Source organism: Falco naumanni, chromosome 8 (genome assembly GCF_017639655.2).
Source record: "Falco naumanni isolate bFalNau1 chromosome 8, bFalNau1.pat, whole genome shotgun sequence".
Lineage (NCBI taxonomy): Eukaryota > Metazoa > Chordata > Aves > Falconiformes > Falconidae > Falco > Falco naumanni.
The window spans coordinates 33,134,571-33,159,601 of record NC_054061.1 but is presented as its reverse complement, the minus strand read 5'-3'; the positions used below and the strand labels follow the sequence as shown (position 1 = coordinate 33,159,601).

General features: G+C 49.5%; 1 protein-coding gene across 1 annotated transcript in view; it reads right to left on the bottom strand.

Moving 5' to 3' along the window:
- ITGB5 (integrin subunit beta 5) overlaps positions 1 to 24,721 on the bottom strand; it is a 64,297-nt gene extending 39,576 nt beyond the window's left edge. The window contains exons 1-5 of the mRNA XM_040604175.1: positions 24,456 to 24,721; positions 20,264 to 20,349; positions 11,156 to 11,360; positions 5,993 to 6,242; positions 1,705 to 1,873 (exon numbers count right to left, since the gene is read on the bottom strand). Of these exons, the coding sequence (XP_040460109.1) occupies positions 1,705 to 1,873; positions 5,993 to 6,242; positions 11,156 to 11,360; positions 20,264 to 20,349; positions 24,456 to 24,561 (816 nt within the window). The 5' untranslated portion in view covers positions 24,562 to 24,721. The remainder of the gene's footprint in view (positions 1 to 1,704; positions 1,874 to 5,992; positions 6,243 to 11,155; positions 11,361 to 20,263; positions 20,350 to 24,455) is intronic.
- Between the last annotated feature and the right edge of the window lie 310 nt (positions 24,722 to 25,031).

The window sequence follows — 25,031 nt, the reverse complement described above, 5'->3', positions numbered from 1 at the left end:
GGAGGTCAATCAGCTGGCCCGAAATTTTGGCTATTCTAGCTCTGGATAGACAGAGCCGTCGCTGCTCATGCCTGCTGGCAGCTCCTCCACCCACAGCCAGGCGCCGCCAAGGCAGCACCAGCTACAGTGCAGCCAGTTCTGCCTTGCACACCAGTCCTGTGGGCTTGCTTTCCCACAGTCAAGCTCCAGTAATTAATTAACAGCTGTGGTTGCAGAAATTCCTCTGTCATGACCTGCCACATCATGCCAGGAGCCGTGCAAGTGCACACGCTCACCTCTGCTCACCCTTCCTGGAGGATGATCGGTTCTGAATTTAGATGGTGCCAGCACTTAAATTAATCTTCTGAATTCCAGAGGGACCAGACTGTGCACTCAAGAATTACAGTCAAAGATTTTGGTCCTTACGAACAGTTTCAGACTGGCATAAACGTGCAGGAAATATGCTACTGGTCTCCTGCCTTCCACCAACGCTTCCAAAACAAGCCCTTGTGATGCACACCACAGTATTTCTGCACCATAGGGAAAAAATTCTCCCATTTTTGCAATAATGTGGTAGAAGGAACTGCAAAAAAATCCACATGGTGAATGGCACAACTGAGTTACCATCCTGAGATGTCCCTGCTCTAACCACGAGAGCCACCTCTCCAAAACTGAGAAGCACTTTATGCCCAGACAACTATTGGGAGCCGCACTGTGCTTGTGCCAACAACAATATCTCCGCCAGGCTAGGAGGGGGAAGATGACTGTTGGGTGGCATCAGATCCAATGGGGCAGGTTCAGTCCTGCCGAAAGCACAAAGCTTAAATGAAGCCAGCTCAGGCGAGGGATCTGATTTCCCACAAGCCTGCATCCCATCGCTCCTGCAGACAATGCCTGTCTCCCAGCTCCCAAAATCCAGACTCAGAAAAAAAACACACCCAACCAAAAGGGCTACACAAGACTGGAGCAAACAAAAACCACACTGTATGTCAAGAGGGGAAAAAGCAACAGGAGCCATCCCTAGCAAACAGGGAAGCTCAGCCACATGGCACAGGGGCACAAACACTTCCATCCCTGACACATGAAGGGTTAATGAGCAACCCACCTACTTGTTCCAGAAAAATCTTCAAGCAAATATCTCCAAAACCATTAAGTATGTGGCTAACATGGCACCAAGCTAATGAACTCTGTCTTTAATTACCGCTAACAGCTCCAGTTTTGCTGACAAAGAGGGAGAGCAGGCTATCAGCGCAATGAGGCAGGATCATCCAGCCCCACACACAGAGGGGGCAGGTACAAGTAACAGGAACCAGCTCCAACCCCCAGCATGTGTCAACTGCTGCAAGATGCATGTGACACACACTTAAGAAACACATCAACCTGCTGCACACAGGTGTACATGAACCTTAATGGATTTCGTCCCGAGTGCTCAAGGATCGGCACCTACATGTCTGCGTGATGAAAGCTCAGCCCTACATTTGCATTTGCAAAACCTCAGTTTTTACCCCCTTTAACCATTTTTTCTTTGCCTGATCATATACAAAAGCACATGAGAACAATAGCCCCTACATTTCAAGGCATTTTTCATGGTTTCTGCAAGAAAAAAATGAGTAGTTGCTTCCAAGAAATGGCATACTGAAGCTTTATCCTGGTCCAAGAACGGAGCAGAAGAAACCCCCTCCTCTTTTGCTTTGCTTTAAAAGCCCAGAAATCAGAGTGACTCACCTTGCACACAGCAGCCTGCAAAATCGCATCGAAACCACCCTCTGGAGCATCTCGGTTGCGGGAAACCTTCTGTTTCTGAACTTCTTCATTGAAACGGTCGACTTTATCCGTTAGCGACAAGAGGTGGCGGAAGCCAAAGGATGGGACACAGCTGGGGAACAGCTTGTAACTGCAGGAGGAACAGAGGGGTGGTCAGCTGGGAGGAACCATGCCAGCAGCCAAGAGCTGCAGAAGCTCCTAGCTCTACCAGATTGATCTCCAAACTTCTGTTCAGAGTGATGACATACTTCAAAGAATCGCAGAATCATTTAGGTTGGAAAAGACTTTTAAGATCACCAAGTCCAGCTGTTAACCCAGGGCTGCCAAGTCCATCACTAAACCATGTCCCTAAGCACCGCATCTACGTGTTTTTTAAACACCTCTGGGGCCGGTGACTCCACCACCTCCCTGGGCAGCCTGTCCTAGTGCTTAACCACCCTTTCAGTGAAGAAATTTTTCCTAATCTCCAATCTAAACCTCTCCTGGTGCAACTTGAGGACGTTTCCTCTTGTTCTATTGCTTGTTATCTTGGAGAAGAGACCTACCCCCACCTGCTTACAACCCCCTTTCAGGTACTGTAGAGAGCAGTAAGATCCCCCCGGCGTCGCCTCCTCTCCAAGCTAAACAACCCCAGTTCCCTCAGCTGCTCCTCATAAGACTTGTGCTCCAGACCCTTCACCACCTTCATGTTTTGAACACTTCAATTTCTGGCTATATATCTACAAAACTAAAGTTGAGACCCCTTTTTTATTTTTTTGCTCTCCACCCGCATGGGTTTTGAGCAGCTGAAGTTTCCAGAGATCTCACCAGGACTGAGCATCTCTCCATGTGAAGTTTGAGCAGACACACCAAGCACCAGCCTGCCCTGGGCTATGCAGCTTTGCATTTTCAGCACCTGTAAAGCTGTTTTCACACTGGGAATCCACAGTGCAGGATGGGACCCACCGCGATGCAAAGGGTGCGTTTTGCCAGAGCATCCCTCCCCAGCAGCCTGGGAGGGCGGTGTGAGCCATGTCCCACACCTGCAGACCCAGCAGGCTGGTGTCAACAGGTACCACACAGAAGCATCACTGCCAAGAGCTACTTTTCCCCTATTTTTCAGTATCCATTTTCACTCTGTCATCCAGGTTTCTTGGCAGTATGGGCCACCCTGCACCCACTGCACATGATCAGGCACCTGGCAATTGCCCAACGCGATGCGTTAATAACTAACACCAGCTCATGCATCCTCCCACTCTCCCTGCAAGTGGGTGAGCAAACACCATCTCTGCTTTCCAGAGCATTGCTGGAGCAGAAAGGTAGCAGGGGCACCCTAAGACAGAGAAATGCCTCGGCAGGCTGCTAGGAAAACTTCTTTCTTTGTACCCAGCTATCAGGAGGCAGCTTTGGTGCTCAACACGTGGCCAGGAAAGCTCAGCAGAGCAGCTCCTGTGGTGTGGGAAATCAGCAAGTGTGTGCAGGGGAGAGGGATGAGAAGGGTTAAGAAGAAAATGTGCTTGAAAAGGAGTTGGCCTGGCACTAATTCACTCTTATCTTCAAAGATAAAGCCCGGAGAACAATTAAAGGCCTCTGCTGACACATGACCTACTATGGGTAAGTTATAAGAGGCTTTTTACACAAAGGAGTATTTAAGATTTACCACCGCTGGGAACTCAAATCCCTCACAAGAGACCCCACTGCAGGGATTTCCACCCGCACAGCCAAACACACCCCTAACCAGGGGGCAGGACCCAGTGCCCTGGGCCCCGCTGGCAGTTAGAGCCATCCCTTGCCATCAGCCCCACGTTCAGACTTGCATCCCACGCACACCTAGGGCCAAGGCAAGGATTTGTGATGTCTGAAACCTCTGCGCTTAACCCACAGGATACATCTGGGTGCTCGGTCTGCCAGAGCCCCAATGCAGAAAGAAAACACTGACACACTACAGGGTCTCACCTCCCATGCAGATGTATAATTTAATCCTTTTTTGTTTGTTTTACTCTCCAGGTTTGCTGGCAGAAGCTGTAGGCGGCAGCAGGACAGACAGCAGGTACGTGACACAAGGGCACACAGCAGCACAGGTGGGCTATCTCAGGCTGTAACTTCCACAAGTCGTATCACAGATAGATGGGCAATTAGACGTTCAGTCAAACCCTCTGCCTTCTTTATCTTTTGAAATTTAGGATTTGTTCCCTTCATATTATCTCTCTTGAATGACACCACGCCCTGGCTCGCCAGGAAGTCCCAGCCAGGAGCAGGGGCAAGCAGGGAGCTGGAGTGAGATGGAGGAGGCACAAGGGATCCCACCCAGATCCCACATGAAAAGAGGGCTGCACCCCACCCAGACCTGCAGAATAACCATCACTATGAAGAGGAGGAGGAGGAGGAAGGGAAAGAGGGAGCCTGGACTGGGGGCAAAACACACCCACTTGCAGCTCATGTTTACTTGCAGCTTCTCGTAAATGGGAGCAGGCCACTGGACAGAGTCTGCTTTGTCACCAGAAATAGCTGCAAACAAAACCACACCTGACAACCCACCTCACTACCACATCAGCAAGCCACTTGGCAGCAGCGACAGCCTGCTCACAGAGAGGGCAGGGGAAGGTGATGCCACCAGAGAACAACTGGGAGCCTGCACCCCTGGTCTGGATGAGGAGGAGACAGATGGCAACTAGAAAGGAGCACCCAGCAGATGAATTGCCTTGGGCTATCCTTCCTAAATGGTTTCCCAAGACCAGGCTTACTTAATGCAACCCATAAACAGAAAAGCAATCACCTGAGTAAACCCAAAAGAACATGCAGATAGCCTGATCACAGTGGGAAAAGCTGAGGTGACAGCTCTGGATGCCCTTTAAGAAAGGGCACTGGCAGTTTCAGGCATGCCTTGCTGCAGAACTGTCCAGCTCCATCCTCTCCTCCTCTCCCACCCCTCCCCTCCTGCATATTTCACTCAGCAAAAGCCCAAAAGCCACATCACTTCAATTAGATCACACACCGGCCAAACAAAGTTTCTGAGACTTCCCCAGCTGGAGCAAAACCCTGTCCCCTGCCCCCAAGCAACATGGTGTTAGTGATGGAGGGCTGAGGGTAACAGACGTCACTGAGAGCATCCATCTGAAGCCATGCCAGATTTCTGGGGAAAAGAGCTATAAAGAGTGTGGTATATGGTGCTATGGTGGCAAAGCCACCTCCCCGGCCCAGTCAGCATAGTCCCTTTTGGCTATGCTTTATGGCCAAAATGTGAGTTTTCAGTGTTAAAAACCATTTGACTTTCCTCTCTGGACAGAACTGGTGAAAAGAGAATACAGATAATTTTGTCTGGTCAATGGTCGATGAGATACCAAATGCTTGGTCAATGCCAAAAGCTGGCCTACAAACTCAGAGTTGATGTAAGGTCTCTTTATCTGTCCCATATGGAAAAAGCTCACAGAGTTTGGCATCCACTGGTGCAGTGCTCTTACAATGTAAGTATCCACGAACGGCTCAAAAGTGCGAACCTTACTGCCCTTACGTGACTAGAAAGCACCCCAACGATGGATGAGGTGAAGATGGGGACCATGAAGGAAAGTGTCATCAATGACATTCTCCTGTTCTCCCACTGTTGCTGTATCCATCTTTTCATGCCAACATTCAAACCCATCTGAGCCTAGACACCCTCCACTACACCCGGTTTCACTCTGGCATAATCCCTAATTCCATGGAATTGATCCCAGCTCCGGTGGTTAAAAGGCAAACAAAAAGACTCCGATATCAGCACCAAGCAAACCACATCGCCTGTGCATTTTGCAGCTGCCAGTTTGCCACAAATCTCACTTTGCCCAAACACTTCTGTTGGGAAGGACTTACATTGCCTTGGTCACCCCATCTATAACATGGAGACAAAGAGCTTGACTGATTTACTCAAGGACAAACTATGACTCAGAGCTAGGATCAGAAATCAGGAATTTCTGGCTCTGGCTTTTTTTAAAGCCAGTATAAAAGCCTGCTCTGCCTGCATCCTCTTCAGGTACTTCAAAATAGCTTCAGCCTCCCGATACAACAGTTTCCCATCTCTAGATGCAGAGATCTCCCAATAGACACTGCAAAATTGGAAGTTGTCCTATTTTTAATCACTCTGGAACATCACGGTGATAGCCACAGCTATCAGCATTCCCAAAAGCCGAGGCTTACGTGAGGTTCATTAATTAAAGCAAGATTGGGAAGAGAAGACTGCATCCAAAGCTCTGAGCAAACCCAGGGCTTGTCTCTTCAGGGCATACCTACCACTTACCCAATGCAGGGATTGTTTTGGTATCTTGGTGCCGTGTAGGAGAAAGGAGAAATGTTTTTGTCCACGAAAGAGCCAAACCCCAGACGGAAATTGCTAGTGAGCTTTCGCATCTCTTCAGCCAGCTTTGTCCCCAGATTGCGAATATTATCTAGGTCGTCGTTCATGGACAGGGAGAGATCCATCAGGTAGTAGAGGTCCACGGGATAGTCCTCCACTTGCCGAACCTGAACTCGGAAGGAGGTCTGGTCACCTGCACACACACAAGAGTTGAGAGCGGTGAAAAGGAAACTCCTAGCACACATAACATCCAGACCACGTGCTTTTTTCTTCCTCTTGCAGAGCAGACAGGTCACTTGCAAAAGAAGAGGGTGAAAGGAATAAGCTTAGGAGACTAACAGGAAAGCGGGTAACGACTTTGGGTCCTCTTAAGCTACGTGGTGGACTGGCTGGCAAGAAAAAGACACACCATGGCTCTATTTTACTTTGGAAATATGGGAAAGAGTCTTTCCATCTCAGCTGACAGAACATCTAAAGGGAAACACACAAAAAATGCTGCTGCCCTCGACTGTGTACAGTCCAGGGGTGTTTTCCTAGAAAACTGTAAAGAAAAGCAAGCAGTGAACCTCAAATGGATGTTTCATGGACTACTGAAAGAGGGACCCTGTACATGCTTGGGTATGTCCTCCAAACAATGCAGTCCAAGAAGTCCTGCACAAAAAAGAGACGGAGGTGGAGTAAGAGAAGGAAGAGTGTCAGGAGAAAACAGTCAGCATGAGATAAATGCAAGATATCCTCGAAGCTGTTCAGGGAAGTCAAGTTCAAGCAGACACAGAAGAAATACATTTGAAAAGGACCTCTCCCCCAAAAAAGAGCTGTGCCACCATGATTCTGAAGAAAGCAGGGCAAAAGGAAGGTGAATTGGAAAAAGAAGGTTGTTAGGGTCACCCGGGGAAGCAGTGAGACAGAGATGAAGCTTCCTGAAGCGATGAACACAAGGGAAGGAGCTGACAGGGCTGAAACACAGGCAGTGCAGATGTGAAGAAGCAGCTTTTCCCCTGACCTTGCCCCTTGCCAAACCGCTTTCACCGAGATGCCCCCCAGGAGGAATGCTGCGAGGAGAGGCCACCACTAGCACTGCCCCCACCTTGAAAAAGGTGACGCCACTTCAAAGCGAACACAGCTCCATACCAGATGGACCTCGGTGGAGCCAGGGAGGAGGTGGCAAATGTTCATGTTATGCTTTGCTGAGAGAAGGGTTTAAACGGAGACCCAGACTCCAGCAGTCTCAGGCCCCAGGCTGGTTTGGAGATCCCATGTCCCCAGCTGCCACTTCAGCCCCTCTTCCAGCTCAGTGGGGTCTCAGACCCAGGGACTTGCCTACTCTCAAGACCAAGCTTCCCCTCCTGCCCACCCCTCCCAGCTCTCCAGGGCCGAGACTGAACTTCGGGCATTGGCAAGTTCTGCAGAACACTCGTGGCTTCCCCTCTCCCTCTTCCTCCCCAGAAATGAAACGCACATTTTTTTAGTATTGTGAAAACATTCCCCTAGCCCTTTTATTGTTCTCCTCATTGTGCGCAGCAGCACAGCTGCTCCCACTTACTTCCAGCTCAACAACACGCAGCAGCAGCAGCATCCCAGAACTGCCGTGCTGGCAAGACACAGCACGGGGGGCTTTGCCACTGACACCCCCTCCCAGCCCTCTGCAGCAGCTGCTTCAGCCCAGCAGCTCAGTGAAGGAGCTGGGGTCCCAGCACCCAGGGGGATGCACAGAAAAGTCAGAGCCTGCCTCTTTTGCAAACAAAACTGTCAAGGGTTTAGACTTGGGTCTGCCCTTTGCTCCACCAGTTCTCTCTGCACCTCAGCCAGCTCAATGCTGGGCTACCAGAGGAGTTGGCTACAGCTCCTAAACCAAGACCTTCCCTCTTTTTAATGATTTCCCTGCATGAGGGTCGCTTCCAAGCCAGGGCCCCTTTTCTTGCAGGCAGTTATGCCCTGCTGCAGTCTGCTACAACCCCTCCTGGCAAAGGCAGAGCTGCAAGGCACCACGCGCAAGCACGCAGATGTAGGTATTGCCCAGGTATCAGCTGTTGGAAGAGGAAACTTGTCATAAATGTCCCTCCTTATCCTTCCTGGCTTTCTTTCCCAGCAGCAGCAGGGCTTTCCCGGCACGGCGCTGAGACGCGGGGTGCAGCAGGATGGAATGCAGCACTGGCTCTACAGTAAGCAAAGCTACAGAGGCGGCCCAACCAAACCAGGGGCCCTGGCACCGTACCTGGCACACGTTTGGTGGGGGAACATCATTCACACAGTGCGAAACCTGTTAGCACTACCTGCAGGGTAACAAACCGTGAGGGCAAGCCTGACTAAGTCAGCGCTGCAAGAATGTGTTTAACTCCTGGAAAATTCATTCCCATGCCTATTCTTTTCATTCCTACATATTTTTCCTACTGGAATGCCGAACCCTTTCAGAAAAAGAGGATGCATCCTTCTGCATTTCCCAACATTTCCATTCCCAAAACACTGTTCTTCTTGAGCAGGTCTTAAGATGGGAAATCCTATGCCCGAAAGGGTATTTGGGATGCTATGATCAAACCTTCTTTTAATAGCTACAAACTTATTAGTCCCTGAGAAGCACCAAAAATAACAGGATCCTGGGTCTGGTTGTTCTTTCATTCCTAACTGCACAGATCAATTATCTCGGAAAAGAATTTGCTATGTACGTAGATTTAGGTGCAAAAAGGTTCATTATTCTCTGTGCACAGTATTACTCTCACACTTCTAGTGGATAATCCAGCCCACTCCTTCCCAACGTACTGTCACCACCATCCCCTCCTCAGGGCTTTTACTGAAAAGTTTTAAACTCAGAACTGAATTCAGAAATATTTCTTGGATACTGTCACACAGAGGCAGTGCAGAAACTGTAAAAACTTCTTTTGGCCAATTTAAGAACACGAACTCGACAAATCACACTTATCCAAGAAAAGCTCTTTTTGCTGCTTGGTGAGGCCTATGGCTTGATGGGCAACACATCTTGCATCTATTCATTTTCTTCATTCCTTTTACACTACTCATATTTTTCATTTAACCAAGACACACTGCTTTATAGCTGGACCCAAGATTAAAAAATAATATTATAAAAACTAAATGCTCAATCTGAAAGCTACCCTGTAAAGACATGAATTTAAGGCCTTTGGAAATTAGCTGTGGGCATAGAGATTTGTGGATGTGACTTCTGCCACAGGACGATTAGATCAAACTGCCTGGGTGGGAACGGCAAACAATTGACAATTCCCTTCCTTCTGCTTCTGCTTAGCGGTCTAAGAATAAAAGAACGCCATTGCCACAGACTGCCGCATGAATTAATCTTTGAAATTGTACACCCTTCATGCCCAAAATTAAATCAACATTGTCTCCTTTTTGTCTTGGGTTCACAGGGTGAAACCCATTCTCAAACTTAAGGATTAATGGGTAATTTAAACTGGGGATGGTAATACGAGGGTTTAAGAAGCCATCAGCCCTAAGACAGAGGGCTGCCCGTCACCAAAAAAGAGCAAAAATGGGAGATACTACTACAAACACCTAGGTATGTCCCCCCTCCTGCAATGACTCTGGTGCTCTACAAGAGGAGCACAGGGGGGGGGGACCCCCCCACTCGGTGTGGGAATCACTGCGGGGGGCCTCAGGGCGATTCCTGCAGATCAGCCCACACCTGGAGGACTTCTCTGCTGTCCAAGCAGAACTGAAGGTGGCCAAGAGCGTGGTCCCCTGTGAGGGCTGGCAGGAACAGTACACCAGCCCCGTGCAGCCCAAAGCTTCTGAGAGCACGGCCTCTGGGAAGTCGCAGGTAGATGTGCCCCCACACCATGCCGCAGACTGGAGCAGTGGGCACGTCTCTGGCTGGGATGGGGAAAGAGGAATTTGCTGAGCACTGGGCACTGTGCATGAAGGAGGGTGTGCAGGAGGCGAGGCGTGGAAGCTGAACCAGCCCTTTCTGCCAGGAATTGCTTCAAGAAACAGGAGTAACAACAACTCCTTTTTTTTTACAGGAACAAACCTGTTTCATCAGCCACATGCAGTTGCAGAAGCCCCTCATCTAGCCATGCATCCAGTAGTGACTGCCCTCAGCTATCTACTTTTAAGGCTTTGAAGCAAAATTTCTTTACATTTGAGGGTCTGACTGATGACAGCAGTCATACTGCTGAGGAAGAGTTAAGAGACATGACAACTATCCATCTTGCAGAATTAAACCAAAAAGTCCTGCAGCAATGGGGAGGCTCTGGGAGAGCACTGGTAGTGTGACCACCAGCTCAAACTCCTGTTTTTCTTGGGCAAAACATCGTATTTCATTTTTCTGTATGCTCTTGAGAGCTGTCACAAAACTGTAAGCCTTAGAAACCCACACCAATTGCTTATAATGAATTGAGCTTTTATATTTGCTCCTTAACTTTGCAATAAAGAGCTTTTTTTTCCCCCCTTCAGAAATATCAGCTGCCAAATTTTTGCAAGAATTCTGAACCCACATTAAAGCCTCCCCCCACCATGCAAAAACTTTTGATAACAAGCATGCTCACATGGCTCAGTCTAGCCATTCCCTTCTAATTTTTAATTAAAAGGAACAGATTGAAGAAAAGTGATGGCTCAGGGGAATGAAACAGGGATCTGGCTACAGTCCAAGGCTTGAGTCACAAGTTCAAATCTCCATCTTCTGCCTTGATCCCATGGTTCTTTTGCATACCGACAGAAAACAGATATGTGCTTTTGTTTCCAATTTATAGAAGGAGCTGTCTCAGTTTAGAGTCAAGCACTGTCAGCTTGGTGGAGGATCTGAAGCTGTTTTAACTCCTTCCATCCAGTGATTACATTTTTAAGCTGAGCAGGTTCCTTCTAAATGCATGCAAGGGTTAAGGCTAGTATTGGTAACAGTTGCGGGTGCACTTTGATTGACTTTGCACAACAGTGTCCTCTCACAGAGGACATAAACCTCAGTGCCAAACCTGTTCGTGATGCACCACCAAAGTTCACAGGCTGTGAAAGGGGCCAGAAGCCCCCTGCTTTAGTGGGCTACAAGGTCACAAACTACAACAATCTCTTGGCACATCCCGGCCACCCTTTCTCACCCCCATGCATACCCCAGCATAAAGCTCACAGCCATCGGGGGCTCACCAGGACGAAGATTCAAGGCAACCTTCTGAGGCGTGATCTGCGTGACGTCCAGGTGGGTCTGGCCGGAGCCCTTGCTGCTCAGAGGGACATTCTTCACCACACTGATGCTGCTGCTGGGGTTTTCGATGGCTCCCGCACAACCGTTTGCAACCAGGTTCTGCAGGAAGTCGCACCGTGATGTGATTGACTTCGTGCTGCCGAACTCCTGAGGGGGTGAAGAACGGACAAAAGGGAAGGGGAGGGAGAAATGTCAGTCCCACAGCAGGGGCTTTGTTTTGACATGCTGGTGTCTGTAGCAAATAGGAGATAAGGAGAAGCTGGTGTCATTTCTGGTGGCTGTACTCAAAAGTAGCCTGCGCTGAGCCTTGAGCCTTTCAAAGGGATAGACCAAAAAAGAAATTCTGCAAGGATTTGAAAACTGAATTTGCTCACAGATCACCGCACTTTCTGGTTTTCACCCCAGTCACAGCAGCAGCTACTCCCAGCCCTGATGTGGGCAACATGAAAGCAAGGCAAAATATTTGGGTTGCTGCCTGGACAGCCAACTGCCACCTCCTCAAGGGGAAAAAGTGAGAAGCTGTTATCTTTTGCATGTGCATCACCTTAAAGGAGCTTTGCAAAAGACAGAAGAGAGGAGAAGGAGCTGGTACCAAGGGAAGCAGGACAAACCCACCAAGCCAAAGAGCCAGTCAAGATGTGAAGCCAGAGACTGAGGCTGGGTGGCTCCAAGGACCTGCGCCTTCTTCCCTGGGTGAGACACCACACATCCCCACACCAGCACCGTCTGTCCCCTCTCCCTCACACCTCTGCACTGCAGGCATTGGCGTGACGCCATCGCATGGGGGAACAAGTGACAGCAAGCAGTCCCTGAGGAGGGGCACAGCCGGAGCAGTTTGACTTGGGCAGGCTGTCCTGGGCAGCTTTGCAGGAGAGTAAGGGAGGCGGCAGAGCCTTCATGGGAGGTGGTCAAAAGGCAGCCCGTGCCCGCTGCAGGTAGCAAGGTGCAGGCAGTGGCTCAGTCCCAGAGGATGGGCTGCCACAGCAGGGGGTCTCCCAGCACCCGTCCCAAGAGCTCCAGCCCTGGATGTGAGCCCCATGCGTGGTGCACAATGCAGCCTTGTGCGGGGCAGCGCTCAGGAATGCGCACAATGCAGCCTTTTGCAAAAAGCCCATTTGTCAGAATGCCTTTTTTTTCTTTTTTTTTTCCTCCCCAAAAGTGCCAAAGGGAGCAAGTCACATGCCCAAAACTTAGTGGTTTTTCAACAGTCAATTCCTACTTATTTCTGCATTATAACAATAGAGACAACCGCCTTCTGCTCCAGGGTTGATGGACTAAAATTACATGAAAATGCAGGGAAGACGCTCATAGCTCTGCTAGCCCCTCCTTCAGCTGTGCAGCCAAAAACCAGTGCAGGGCTGAATAAATCTCACTTTTTGCTGAAGCTCCAGCATGGCAGAAGATGGAGAGACATCAGTGAAGGAGAAGTCGTCTGACAGATCTCACTTTTGCACCCCATGGGGTGCTCTGGGGTCCCCCAAGGATAGCCTCGGGGTCCAGGGACACAGACAGAGGCTATTTGCTGCATTTTCTCACTATGGGGTCCCAACGCTATTTGAAAAATGCAAGATTTGCATTCCAGCATTCAGCAGCGGGGTCCAGCCAAGGAGACGGCACGTTGGATGGATATGAACACAAATTTCTTGGAACACATCATGTAAACAGATCAACTTCCAGAAAGGAGGACTGGGACTATTTAAATCATCTCCAGCATGACACAATAAAAATCAGAATCCCTCACAAAACCAAAAACAACGCCCAGCCTTTCACAGCAGCACATTTAGTGCAGCCTTGGAGAAAAGTTTCTCTCAAATGTGATTTGACCTGAAGTCAGTGAAAAGCCAGAGGGGTCCAGGCACTCTCCTGGGCTGGTCCACCCAACAGCAGAGCACCTGCAGGGAAATGATGTCCTGCCTGCTCAGTACCTGGACCACAGCTCCAGGTGAGCACCTCTGCCAGCTCATTTCTGCTGCCACCTGTTAGAAAGGACACTCTCGTGCAAAAACCAACACAAGCAGCACCAGGAGTACAGCCAGGAACCTCTAAGTTATTCCCCAGGAATTAACACTGGAGAGAAGCATCCAAACAGGATGATATTTAGGGATGCTCATGCAATTTAGCCTTTATCAGGCGTTTCCAGTCCTCCCCAGGGTCTGCTCCAAAGCCTCTTGATGTGAACAGAAAGACTTGCCGTCAAAGGGCTTTGAATTCAGGCTTAATTTTCTGGCTGGGGCTGGGGTAGCAGAACAAGAGCCAGAAGGGGCATGCAGCTCAGGGAGAGGAGGGTGGTGGCTTCCTGCCCCAGCTGCTATTATTTAGCAGTCGAGCTCCTAACACCACAAGAGACAGCTCTGGGTATGGTACTGTTTATACCAACGTTCGTCATCCCAGCACAGGATGAATACAACAGCAGCATCCGCACGCTGAAGCCAAGACAGTGCCGGCACATGGGGCAAAGAGCTCACCCCTGTGGGACCTGCCAAAGCTACTCTGGGGCAGGGTGCCCATGCATGCACAAGCCTGTCCGTTTGCATGGTGGCGAGAAACGGTTACTGCTGCAATGTGTTTTTCTGCAGCCTTCGTGACAAAAGTTCTCCAAAGGATGCCCAGGAGACTGGAGGGAAAGCCCCTACACAACTCCTTCTGACAGGAGCTGCACAGAGGTCTAAGGTCAGCAGCACCTCTGCACTTTGCACAGTTCCCAGGTCCCCTGAGCCTAACCCAGCTATTTTATCTTAAACTTTTTTGAAATGGGCCCTGAGGGCTTGCTACAGGGCAGCAATTGCTGAGCTGGAGCTCTGGTCAAATCCAGGCCTTTTCTTGTTTGGTGAAATGCCACATTACCCAGGGTGAAAGAAAATACCCCCCTTCAGGGGTGCAAACGCCCCAGGGGAGGGGAACAAAGCTCAGCACCCAGGGATGCAGGACTGACCCTTATTTCTGCTTGGGTTTCTAATGCAGGCAGGGTGTCACCGAGCAAGGGAGTGACAACAGCCTCAGGAAAGCCCCAGCAATCTCCGCAGCACCCTGCGAACAAACACCCTCATATGCACCCATAGGTCAAACCCCAAAGCCAAAACCATGGCTATCAGGTACCATCCAACTCAAGCACAAAGTTTTCTGTGACAGAAAAAAACTAGACTCCCAGATGTTAAATGAAAGGAAAAAAAGATGAGCAGATTTGAGGAGTAAAGGGTATTGCACAGGTCCAAACAATTAACGAGCAACCATGCTGAAAGGCAGACCCACACCAGCTCAGACATGGCACACCGGTTCAAACCCCAATGCCCCCTAAGCAGAGGACATCTCACAACTAGTTAAGCAACTTGATGCCCCCAGATACCTGCCACCTGTAGAAGAATGGCTGCAGAAGTATGGCCTTAGAATCTCTGAAGATCTGCACAATCCAGGCCTGGTATTAGAATAGGCCTGTAATCAGAATTGTACTGAAGTTGCTGTGCTGAAGTTAACAAGAAAGGTAGCCTTGAGCTATTCTTGAATCCTGAGACCCGGTAATTATGTTGTGCCAACAGGCCGTGGCTGTAACAAGATACAGCTGCTGAGAAAGCAGGTGCAGGGCCAAGAAAGATAGGGACCAGTATGGGAAAATAGGGAGTAACAAACTACAAGGCTGAAGCACAGCAACACAATTAGCTACATGGATAGAATGCTTATTTTAGTCATGATAATTAGGGGTGTAAGAACCGCAAGCGTTTAGAGACTACTAACCAATTATATTTCTGCTTTACAAATATGCATGTTTATCGGTTCTATGTAAGTAGTGTTAGAAACTAATAAAGTGGAGCAAGATGCATAACTCATATTAAGAGTCTTCTTGACTCCGGCAAACCCTTCTTCCAACAGCCCCCCATCTGCCTGCACACCTGTTTCAGCAAGAAATGCAGCAGGTAACCCACAGCAAGCAGGAACCACCCCAAGCATTGCTTAGTGCCCCAGAGAGGCATCGGTTCGGGAAGATCTCACCTAGTCCTTGTTAGCAGCACCGGCTGCTCGCAGCCCAGTGGGCACTTTGCAGTCTGGCCTCTAACTAACAAGCTCACAAAAGCAAATGCACACAAGCAGACAGAGTGAATGGAGACAACACTGTGACAATTACATGCTCATCAGTTTGACAGTTTTAAGACAAATTGCTTGGTTCATGCTATAAAAATGGAGAATAGCACTGACTGTACCTAACTGACTATATCTAACTCCCAACTAGACATGTCCCTACCATTTTTTGCTTTAATCAGTCCAGCTCTGCATTAATTCAGTCTGAAACATGCCTGCTTTCTCCACTTTAAAAAAAACTGACATGTTCCCTCTAGGAACATCCTTGATTTTCTTTCTCATTCTCTAGACACACATTCCTGAGATGTGAAAGGATGGGGGGTACAAGCAACCTGCTGGGAAACAGAGGGTGCCATCCAGGAAATTTCCATCCAATTAATCAAAAACAGAAATTTCAGTTTAATTAATGTAACTTACATGCCTGTCTACTTTGCATGTACACACACAAATGCACCCACATAGGTAATGCATGGATGAACACACAGTATGCACACACCTAAAAAATAAGAGAGGCCCCTGCACATCTAGGTTGCTCCCCAAAGCAGCAAACAGAAGACAACAGCAATGAGATGACATAATTTTTCCCTCCATACTGGTACTGTAGTCGACCGACTCAGTATTAGATCAAACTTATGCATGTATGTGGTTAATAGGTCAGTCAGTTGAAATTTGGACAAAATATGTAAATATCTATCATTGAAAACAAGAAAGAATTTGAAGAACAGAGGATGTAGTTCATCCTTGCAAATAGTTAACAAGACGTGGCCTTGGGAGAAGGAATAGACACCATAAATGTGTCAAGCTAAGAAGTAACAAGATAAGCTCAAGGAGAAGTAAATGGTTAATGAGACCGAAGAGAAAATTACTGGAAGTGTGTGGGAGCTATCCCAGTTAGCATACTACAAGATCCACCCCCCAGCAAAGAAAGCCCCCTCCCCAGAGAACATGCCCAATGAAAAGAAAGAGTACTGCCCCTTTACATGGCCCGTAAGAACCCATGAGAATTAAGTGTGACTAAACCTAGTTGTGAACAATTGTTCAAAGTATAAATGTTTATGCAAAGCATAATAATCTATAGTAATATAATTGTTCGAAGTATAAATGTATAAAATGTTTTACGACAGACAAGCCATAAATGCTGTCTCGGCTCTGTGCAGCGTTGGCTCTTTGCACACTGGGTCACAAGCTCCGTCTGTGAGATGACAGTGCTCCCGAACCGCCTTGCGGAGAGCATCCCCATTGCAGCCACCCCAGGTAGGCTCACGATGAACACCAGCCCCACGTGTCTGTCACACCCTACCTGGCAGCTCAGAGGACAGCGCTGACGCCACTTCCAGAGCTCCCCGCTCCCCCCAGCAAGCCTGGTGAGCCCCGCTGAGCCCCAGCAGCCTGATGCCATTGCAAAAAAAGACACAAACAAGCATTCTCCACTCCCTCCCGTGAAAACCAGGCTGCCGCAGAGATCACAGCAACCCCACAGGCCAGCGTGCAGTTGCCAGCCAGTCTTCCACCAGCAGCGTGTCAGCAATTTCTAGTCATTTCCAGCTTCTTCTGGAGCAGCAGAATCTCCTCAGATTCAGCACGGATGGAAAGGCTGCAGCAGTCTCCATCACCCAAGAGTCACGTATTTCCCCCAGACAGCCCCGTTTCAAGGTGAGCTCAGGTGACAGTTAAGGCCACCCATCACATACCTCCTCTTTTAAGTGCCATTTAAACAGATCACCTCATTTAAGTCCTGCCTTTCCAGGTATTCTTCCACAAGCCAACAAACGCTTCCAAATTTCCAACAGCCCAAAGATTTGTGGTTAGCTCAGCAGCTCCCGGGGGCTCTGGGGCTGCCACATACCAGAAGCTGCTGTCACCAGCTCATCCATCATCACCATCTCGGATGGGAGAAAAGATACGGAACAGAAGCGGAAGAGAACAGAGGCCAATTCAAGCCAAGGGGATGTGATGCACCCTGTACTAACAGGCAGGAGGTGGTAGTCTTGAATTTGTAGCTTCTTGACTACTCAGCTGTAAGCATCTATCTATACACATGCCCTTACCCTCACAATTCAAGGCAACATAAATACAAGGAAACTTATCCCACTCAGAAAACTGTTGGGACAGGGCTCCTTGTATCCACAGAATTGCTTTCACGTACTCCTAACCCCTAGCTGCAGTCCCCGAGCGCTCGAGACTTTCTGCTCCTATACAGTCACATGCAGCCTGGGAGTGCAAAGGGTGATGGAGGAGGATGCAAAACTGCAGGAGGTCACATGTGACCATCTCTGGGAAACGGCATGGCTTTCCTGCCCAAACTGCTCCTCTCCCACAGCCGAAGGGTCCCTCACAACATCGGCACTGCTGGGCACCCAGGGGGACAAAGAACAAACAGGTATGATGGCACTGTCAAGAGATGTTATTCCCCAAAGGGAGGAATATTATGTATGAGAAGGTATATGTACACCGGAAGACAAAATAAAAAATATATATAGTGTATATATACTATATATATTATAGGCCTATCTACATTTCCTGTATATATAACATACACACATAATATGTATGCTTCTAGACTTCTACTATATATACACTTCCTAACAAAATTATTAATTGTTGCCTACAAAGATGGCATCAGCTGGCCCAATTTGCTCCCAAACCTGTAAAGTAAATGCAAAGGGAGCAGAAAATACATGCTATTAAGCTGATTTGTGTTTCTACCACAACGTAACCAGCATCTGTGGAAAACACTCCAGTATCTTAGCCCAGATACTTCTTTCTTAAACAGCCCAGATACCTTACTACTTAAACAGAAGCAGAGCTACAGAATTTGACTGGCATATACACTCCCGTGTAACACAGACAATGAATGACAGCTAATGGAAATAGCTAAGGAAAACAGACTAAAAGCAATTTAGTAAGTGCACCTGACGAGGCTACAGCAGAGGGAAGGGAAATAAGGTGGTGAAATGACTATGCAAAGAAAGTAGATATTGAGAGTTTATCATATAACTTTAAAACTTTAAAAAGTCAAAAACCTCTCAATATTTTTCACAGTCCCATTACCTCACCTGATGATCTCGGTTAAAAAGGGATAATTAGAGTTTCAAACAGTAAATTCTAGAAAAAAACACACCACCAAACACCACCAGAATTAGAATAAGAACTCACTAAGTTCTAGCATGCAGCATGTAATGGGGACAGCCACTTTTAAACATGCAGCTCTTGGCACAAAACACCTTGAAATGTATCTTTAAATAGCTGCTGCAGGCTAAAGGTCAGGAAGTATTCCAGCACTTCCTTGTAAACACCCATCTTCCTTCTTGTCCCCCCCATTCCATTTAGGAATTTTTTTTTTTTTGTAACTCTCCTGTTTGCAAGATAAAGAGTCAGGCTGCCAGACCCATGGGCTGCCATACAATTAGTGGTGACAGTGACCACCAGATAAACGTTTCCACTAGCAGCATTTTGCAAAAAGCTGGTTTTTGATGCCAAGAATTAAAAGAGACAAACAACAAAAAAATCAAGCTATTGGGTACCCATAGCTTAATAGTTAGCATTGCTGGATCCAGTCTCACCACCACATTAGCTGGCTGGAAGAGGAGCTCTTACAGCTGTTTACAAGATGTCTCAGAAGTGGGATATATTGCTTTACTCTTTCCCTTCTGCACACCATTTGCCTTGCTGGAAAAAAAACAACAATGAAAGCTATTACGCTGTCAGGTAGCATGGTGTTAGTAGCGTTAGGAGGTTTTCTTTGGAGAGCTGCAGCTGTGCTTACAAGTGAAAGTCCAGTAAAACAGACCTGGAAAGCCAGAGGCTGGGGTATCTCCTGAGACCCAGCCAAACTGAGGGGCTTGGGAGCCCCCCTTGCCCCATGTTCATCTCCATGGCCATCTCTGCCCTGAGGGGCTGCGGCCGGCCGGGGCAGGGCTGGCAGGAGGAGGCACAGGAGCAGCAGAGAGGCACGTGGGTAGCACCTGCATCCTCAGCTCAGAATCACTGCCTGTAGCTGGAAGTATGTGCTCAACTCCACAGCTTGCCTCCCCTGAAACAGGACTGGGACAGCCACCCTAGAGGAAAAATGGTTAGCAGGGAATCGGAGAGCATCACTCCTGGCCACGTCCACTGAAATGTTCAAGATCATCCACTGCTCTGGGGTTTCTCACAGCCCAACACTGGTTCCTGGCACAGCAGCTGTGCCTGCAAGTAGGCAGGGTCTTTCCCTGCATCTGTAAGCATCCCTATTTCCCTCTTAAGCACTTGAGACAGATGCAGGCACTACGCAGACATTATAAGGTCTTTTACACATCTTGTTCTCTAGAAATTGTAAGTGTATGTGATAAGATGGATATTTGGATAGAGAGACAGATATTTTCAATTTCTCACAAACTAAAGAGGCTCAATTACATTACGGGTGAGCATCTTCAGCACCAACATAAGGATGTATTTGCATTTCGAAGCACACAGTTAAGCTGCGTAACTTATTGCCATGGCATGGCTCAGATGCCAGAAGCATGGGTTGCGCCTCAAAATGACACAATGGATTCAGAAAGGAGAATTAATCTTTGTTACAGACAAAGAGCCTGTGCCATGCCAGGCCACACAACAAGGGACATGTAGCAGGACACCAGCGGGGGCTCTGGGGCTTTTTAGGGAGAGGGCATTCAAAGCAAGGCTCCCTGCAACACAGAGCCCATGCAGGGACCAAGCACCCACCAAAAACAAGAAGGTAATTGAAGGGACAGAGGAACCAAAGGAACAGTGGTGCTCTGTTGAGGATGTGCAGGGGCCAGCAGGGTCAGAGACTTATTTCCTACAGTGTCAAAGAGCTGAGGAGTTGCATACACCTAAAATAAGCTCAGCATGGAGCACCCACTGCCCTCACCCACCCTTTCTGGCACAGGACAGTGTCAGGAACAGTTGATGTGGGGCAACAGCTCCCTTCCTGCGTTACACAAAGCATGCAAGGCAAACGCGGTCAGCCCACCTACCTCCTTGGAGCACCAGGCACACTTGGGATGGATGAGGAGACACTCTTCACAGGACGTGGCACTTCCACTGGTGCACAGATTGAGACCTTCAAGAGAGAACAACAGAGAGCAGGGTGGGCTGAATGGTTACAGCACTCCAAAACAGTGTTCGGGGGTTTCTGAGACACAGTATGTTTAGTGTAAAGAGTAAGTTCAAACAAGAGCAAAAAATCTCCCAGGAGCTTAAAAGGCAGGAGAAGGCATAAATCTCTCTTCACCTGTAAGGAGAGCTTGTTTTCTTTTCTTCCCCCAAGAAAAATTAAAGGGACAGAAACTTGTGTTGGGGAGCTGAGAACTTCTAAAATATAACTCTGGTGATTTTTCTTTCTTCTTTTTCAATGGTTTCTGGTTAATCAGAGTTCAGCTGTTTGTCTTCCTAATGAAATAATTCCATCACTAAGGACAGAAGGCAATAGCTGTTTGACCAGCCTGAAATACGGAGGTGGTTGCCCAACACCACCACCACCACCCCACCCCCCCCAAGATGTTGACTTTTACAGTCAGACTAGGCACATCATCTCAATTTTTCCAGCTGAATAGGGGGCGGAGGGGGGAGGGCCCTGCCCAAAATTTTCATCTTAAAGCAGCCTTGGAAGATACTCATCTCCCCCTTCCACACAAGTGATCTCCATAGTGGACTCCTGTTACAGTAAATTACTTTTATTTTATTACAAGAGTCATTTCCACAGGATATCCAGGTTAAGCCAGGCAGCATGTTTGCACTGGGGCATGTCCAGGGCTGGCCGGGGTGGAAGGCACCACGCTGCAGCCGAGGGCTCTCCCTGTCCGTGACATCGGCAAGGGCTCTGTGGCCACCAAGGCAGCAGCAGCCAGGGCAGCAGCAATGCTCTTTGCTCCTGGACTGCTGGTGTCCAGCAGCACAAGGGGTGCTGAGCAAGTTTCGCTTGCAAATTCCACAGTTTGGGCTTTGGGCTTTAAAAATAAAGCAGAACCACACGAGCTAAACCGAAGCTAACATCAATGGTATCGGCTTTGAATGCAGCAGCTTGTTTAAGCATGCCTGTGGCTATGATCGTGCCCTTGGATACCACCAGTGCCCCAGCTCCCCTGGCTGTGGCTATTAACTTCTGTTGTCAATAACTGATTTAACAAATCTTCAGCCGAGGATTCAGCACAGAGGCTGCACACTCCAAATGAAACGCCTCAGGCTCGGACTCAGAATCTGCTATTTTTTCCAACCCAAATATCAATAAAAGCATTGTCAGGCCTCTATTTTCAGCCAGTTGCATCTGCAGATATCATTGCACCACGCTGCTGCTGGCTATAGTCAGCAGATAGCACAGACTTGCCAGTGGCTGCTGAAGAGCCACACTGAGTTTTCTCTGGTCCTAAGAACTTTCTGCCCTAAGAGCTTTGGAAATGGGATTTTTGCTGTATCCCATGTGAATATTGCACAAAGAAATGAAAAGCGCTGGCTCCTGGGTCACTTCCGTACAGGGTCGGGATGCGAGCACAGGAAGCAGTGAATAAAGCTGGACAGCTGGAGGAAAACTTAGCGTGCCCTAGGCTAAAAGCAAAAAGGGGGTAGTAGGTCCTGTCAGTAGTTCTCAGTCACTGCCGAGGCATGACTGTATCAGAGCCCTGCACTGAAGGGCCTCTGCTGCCCACAAGGTGGTTAACTCTAACCCGGGAGCACGAAGCCCTGGACTTTCTCTATGGCTCTCATTCAGACAGGCTCCTTGGGCTCATTCATACCGAACAAGAGCCCTCTTTGGGGTTTGGTGTTCGTTTTTTTTTTTTTTTTTCCCTGGCTGTTACCACATACCCAGGCATTTCATTCCTTGTTCACATCCAGAAGTTACATTCCAGCTCCTGAATATTGCAAAAGTTCAAAACATAAATAGATAACATAAAGTAAAACGTAACTTGTTCCACCGAGTTATAATTTGCACAGAGATTAACACTTGCATTTCCAAACCCTACAACACAGCCCAAAGCCTCTCCTTGAGAGCTGCTGCTCTGGCAGTGGTGCGCAAGGTAACACAGCAAAAATAATGGGCTTTATAAAGCAGACACTTGCATTCATAGCTTGGCTACCCAGCCCTGGCTGTCCCACAGCTTTACTTGCCCATCCATATTGAAACAGGTTAATATTTACCTCCTTTCCTGTCTGCTGGATTTTTGAGAGTCTACTTACTAACGGTAATATCTGAAGGAAAACCAAGGTCTCTTCCTTCCATCAGGTGCCATGCCCAAAGCAGCCCACACTGCTGTGGCTTGGCCACAGGGCGTCATTCCCACTGGTGGCAGCTTTTGGAGTTTCCAAGTATGCTTTTCTTTCCACTTCGGAGCAACACCAAACCGTTTCCAGCATTGTTGTGAAAACAGAGCTTTGTGAGCCCTCTGATTTCGAACTGAAACCCAAGCTTTTTGAGTTGGAGTAAAACCACACAGGATTTTCCAGATGCAAGTCTTTGCTGTGCCTGATTCAGCACAGTCTTTCCTGAATTGGGCAAAGGAAGGACCTGAAGATGCTCATGCTAGTCCAGATCCTTCCAGATGCTGAGGCAAGTCACCCAGTGAAAACGGAAGAAACTCGGTCTGCTCCTTTCATTTAATGAAACCACTCCTGAACATCAACTAAACTTCTTATAATGGGGAAAATTCCATCCGGGATCTAGTGGGGATTACTCTGGAGGAAAATAATCCACCACCTCAGACCACAGGGCTCCACACCACACATCTGGTCCTTCACACTTGCCACTGAGTCCTAAGCCCTGCACCATGTTTCATTTTGCAGAGCAGCATCCAGCAGCACAAAAAGCATCTCCAAATGACATCCTTCCCTTGGACTGAGCCACAGGAGAGCCCCAAAAAGCAGAGGAAGACAGTGCATCCCACTAGACAGCTCAGATTTTATAACATCAGACTGATGTAGAGCAAGATAGGAAACTCTCATGAAAGTTACTCAACAAAATTACTCATAAAGATGCTCTAGGCAATCAGACCTTATTCCAAACCAGTTCTGCAAGAAATCCTAGTTTGGGCAGCTCCTCAGACTGAGACGAATGTACTGGCCTGCTTGGGGGGAAGAAAAAAAAAAACCAACAACCAACCACAATCAAAAAAAAAAAGTGATGTATTTTATACAGCTAAGTGTGAAAAAAGGTCATTTTATTTATGCTTGCAACAAGCATTCCAACAGCCTCACCCTGGTCATGGCCTGCTGCACTACTGAATCACCAATTCTAAGGACCAGATCCACAAAATACATAAATAAAAAAGCTAAGCAAACCTCTTCTGAGATTTTGCAGTCACGTGCCGCAGCACTCTGATGAGTCTCTTGTTAGAAAACACATTAAAACATGAAGCACTAAGTACCATAACAGGGGACTTGGGCACTTGGTGTGCTCCCTTCGGACAAAAAATTTTCCCCAAGTGCTCAGAGAGGAGAGAAACCCCATTTCCAGTAGTACTGGAGCAGAGTCACAAAACGGCACCGAGTGTGCCCAGCAGCTGTGAGAGCATCCCCACTGGGGACACGGGCTGCTCGCGGGGCGCAGCACGAACGGGGGGGCGGAACGGGGCAAGGTGGGATCGGTCTCTGGCAGAGCGAACGCCTGGGGCTTTACACTGCTGCACCGCAATCAATTAATACACATTAATACACATTAATAATCAATTAATACACATTGCTCAGACAAACCTCCCCGGGAAGTGCTTTTCCCTGAACAGAAGCGGTTATAGCTGGCTCCATTACAGTATATAGAGAGAGGTGTATAGATAGCTGTTCCATGCTTTTTACGGCGAAGGTGTAACGCCCCGCACCGCAAAGCCCGGGGATGCGGTCCGTGCCCGCAGCGCTGCCGGAGGGCGGCCGTCCCCCACACCCGCGGCCGGGGGGACGCGGGCTGGGACCCCCGGCACGGCTCGGGGACGGCGCGGGGCGGGAGCGGGAAGCGCAGGGAGCCCGGGCCGCCGGGGCAGGGGGCGGCGGGGGGCGCACAGGCAGCCCGGCGCGGCGGGCGGCGGGGGGAGATGGGAGCGGGGCCGAGGCGGCCGGGAGCGGGGCGCAGAGCGGGGGGAACCGGCCATGGCAGCGAAGGCGCAGCGCCGCGGGTCGGGGGGACAGCCCGCCTTCCGGGGCGGCGTTCGCAGGGCCCGGGGCGGCGGGGAGCGGAGCGGCCCTTACCTCTGCCGGGCTGCAGCGGGGCGGCCAGGAGGAGGAGGCGGAGGAGGAGAACCGGGGGGGGCCGGCGGGCGGCGGCGGGGGCCGACAGCCCCCCTCGGCGGGGCATGATGCGGGCGGCCGGGGCGGCCGGGCAGCCCTTCCCGGCCGGGCCCTCCCCGCCGCCTTTTGTGCGGCCGCGGCGGCGGCGGCGGAGGAGGAGGCGGGGGCGGCGCCGCGGAGCTGCCCCGGGGGCGGCGGGTCGGGACGGGACGGGACGGGACGGGACGGGTGCTGCCGGTGCGGCCGCGTGTGTGCCCCGCTCCGGGGTGCGCGGCCGCCTCCCCGCCCCGCCGCGCAGGGAGGCGTAACCCCGGCCCCCGCGGGCGCGGAGCGGGCACCGGCGGGCACGGCCTGGCCCACGCACGCGTGTGGGCGCGTGTGCAAGGGGACGCGGGCACACATGGGCACAGGCTGCATCTGCACACCCGCCCGCACTCGTGCACACTCGCACACAGGCGTACATGCACGCACGCGTGTCCATGCCCACGCCACGCGTGTGCATGCATGCACACTTCATACATGCACACGCATACACCC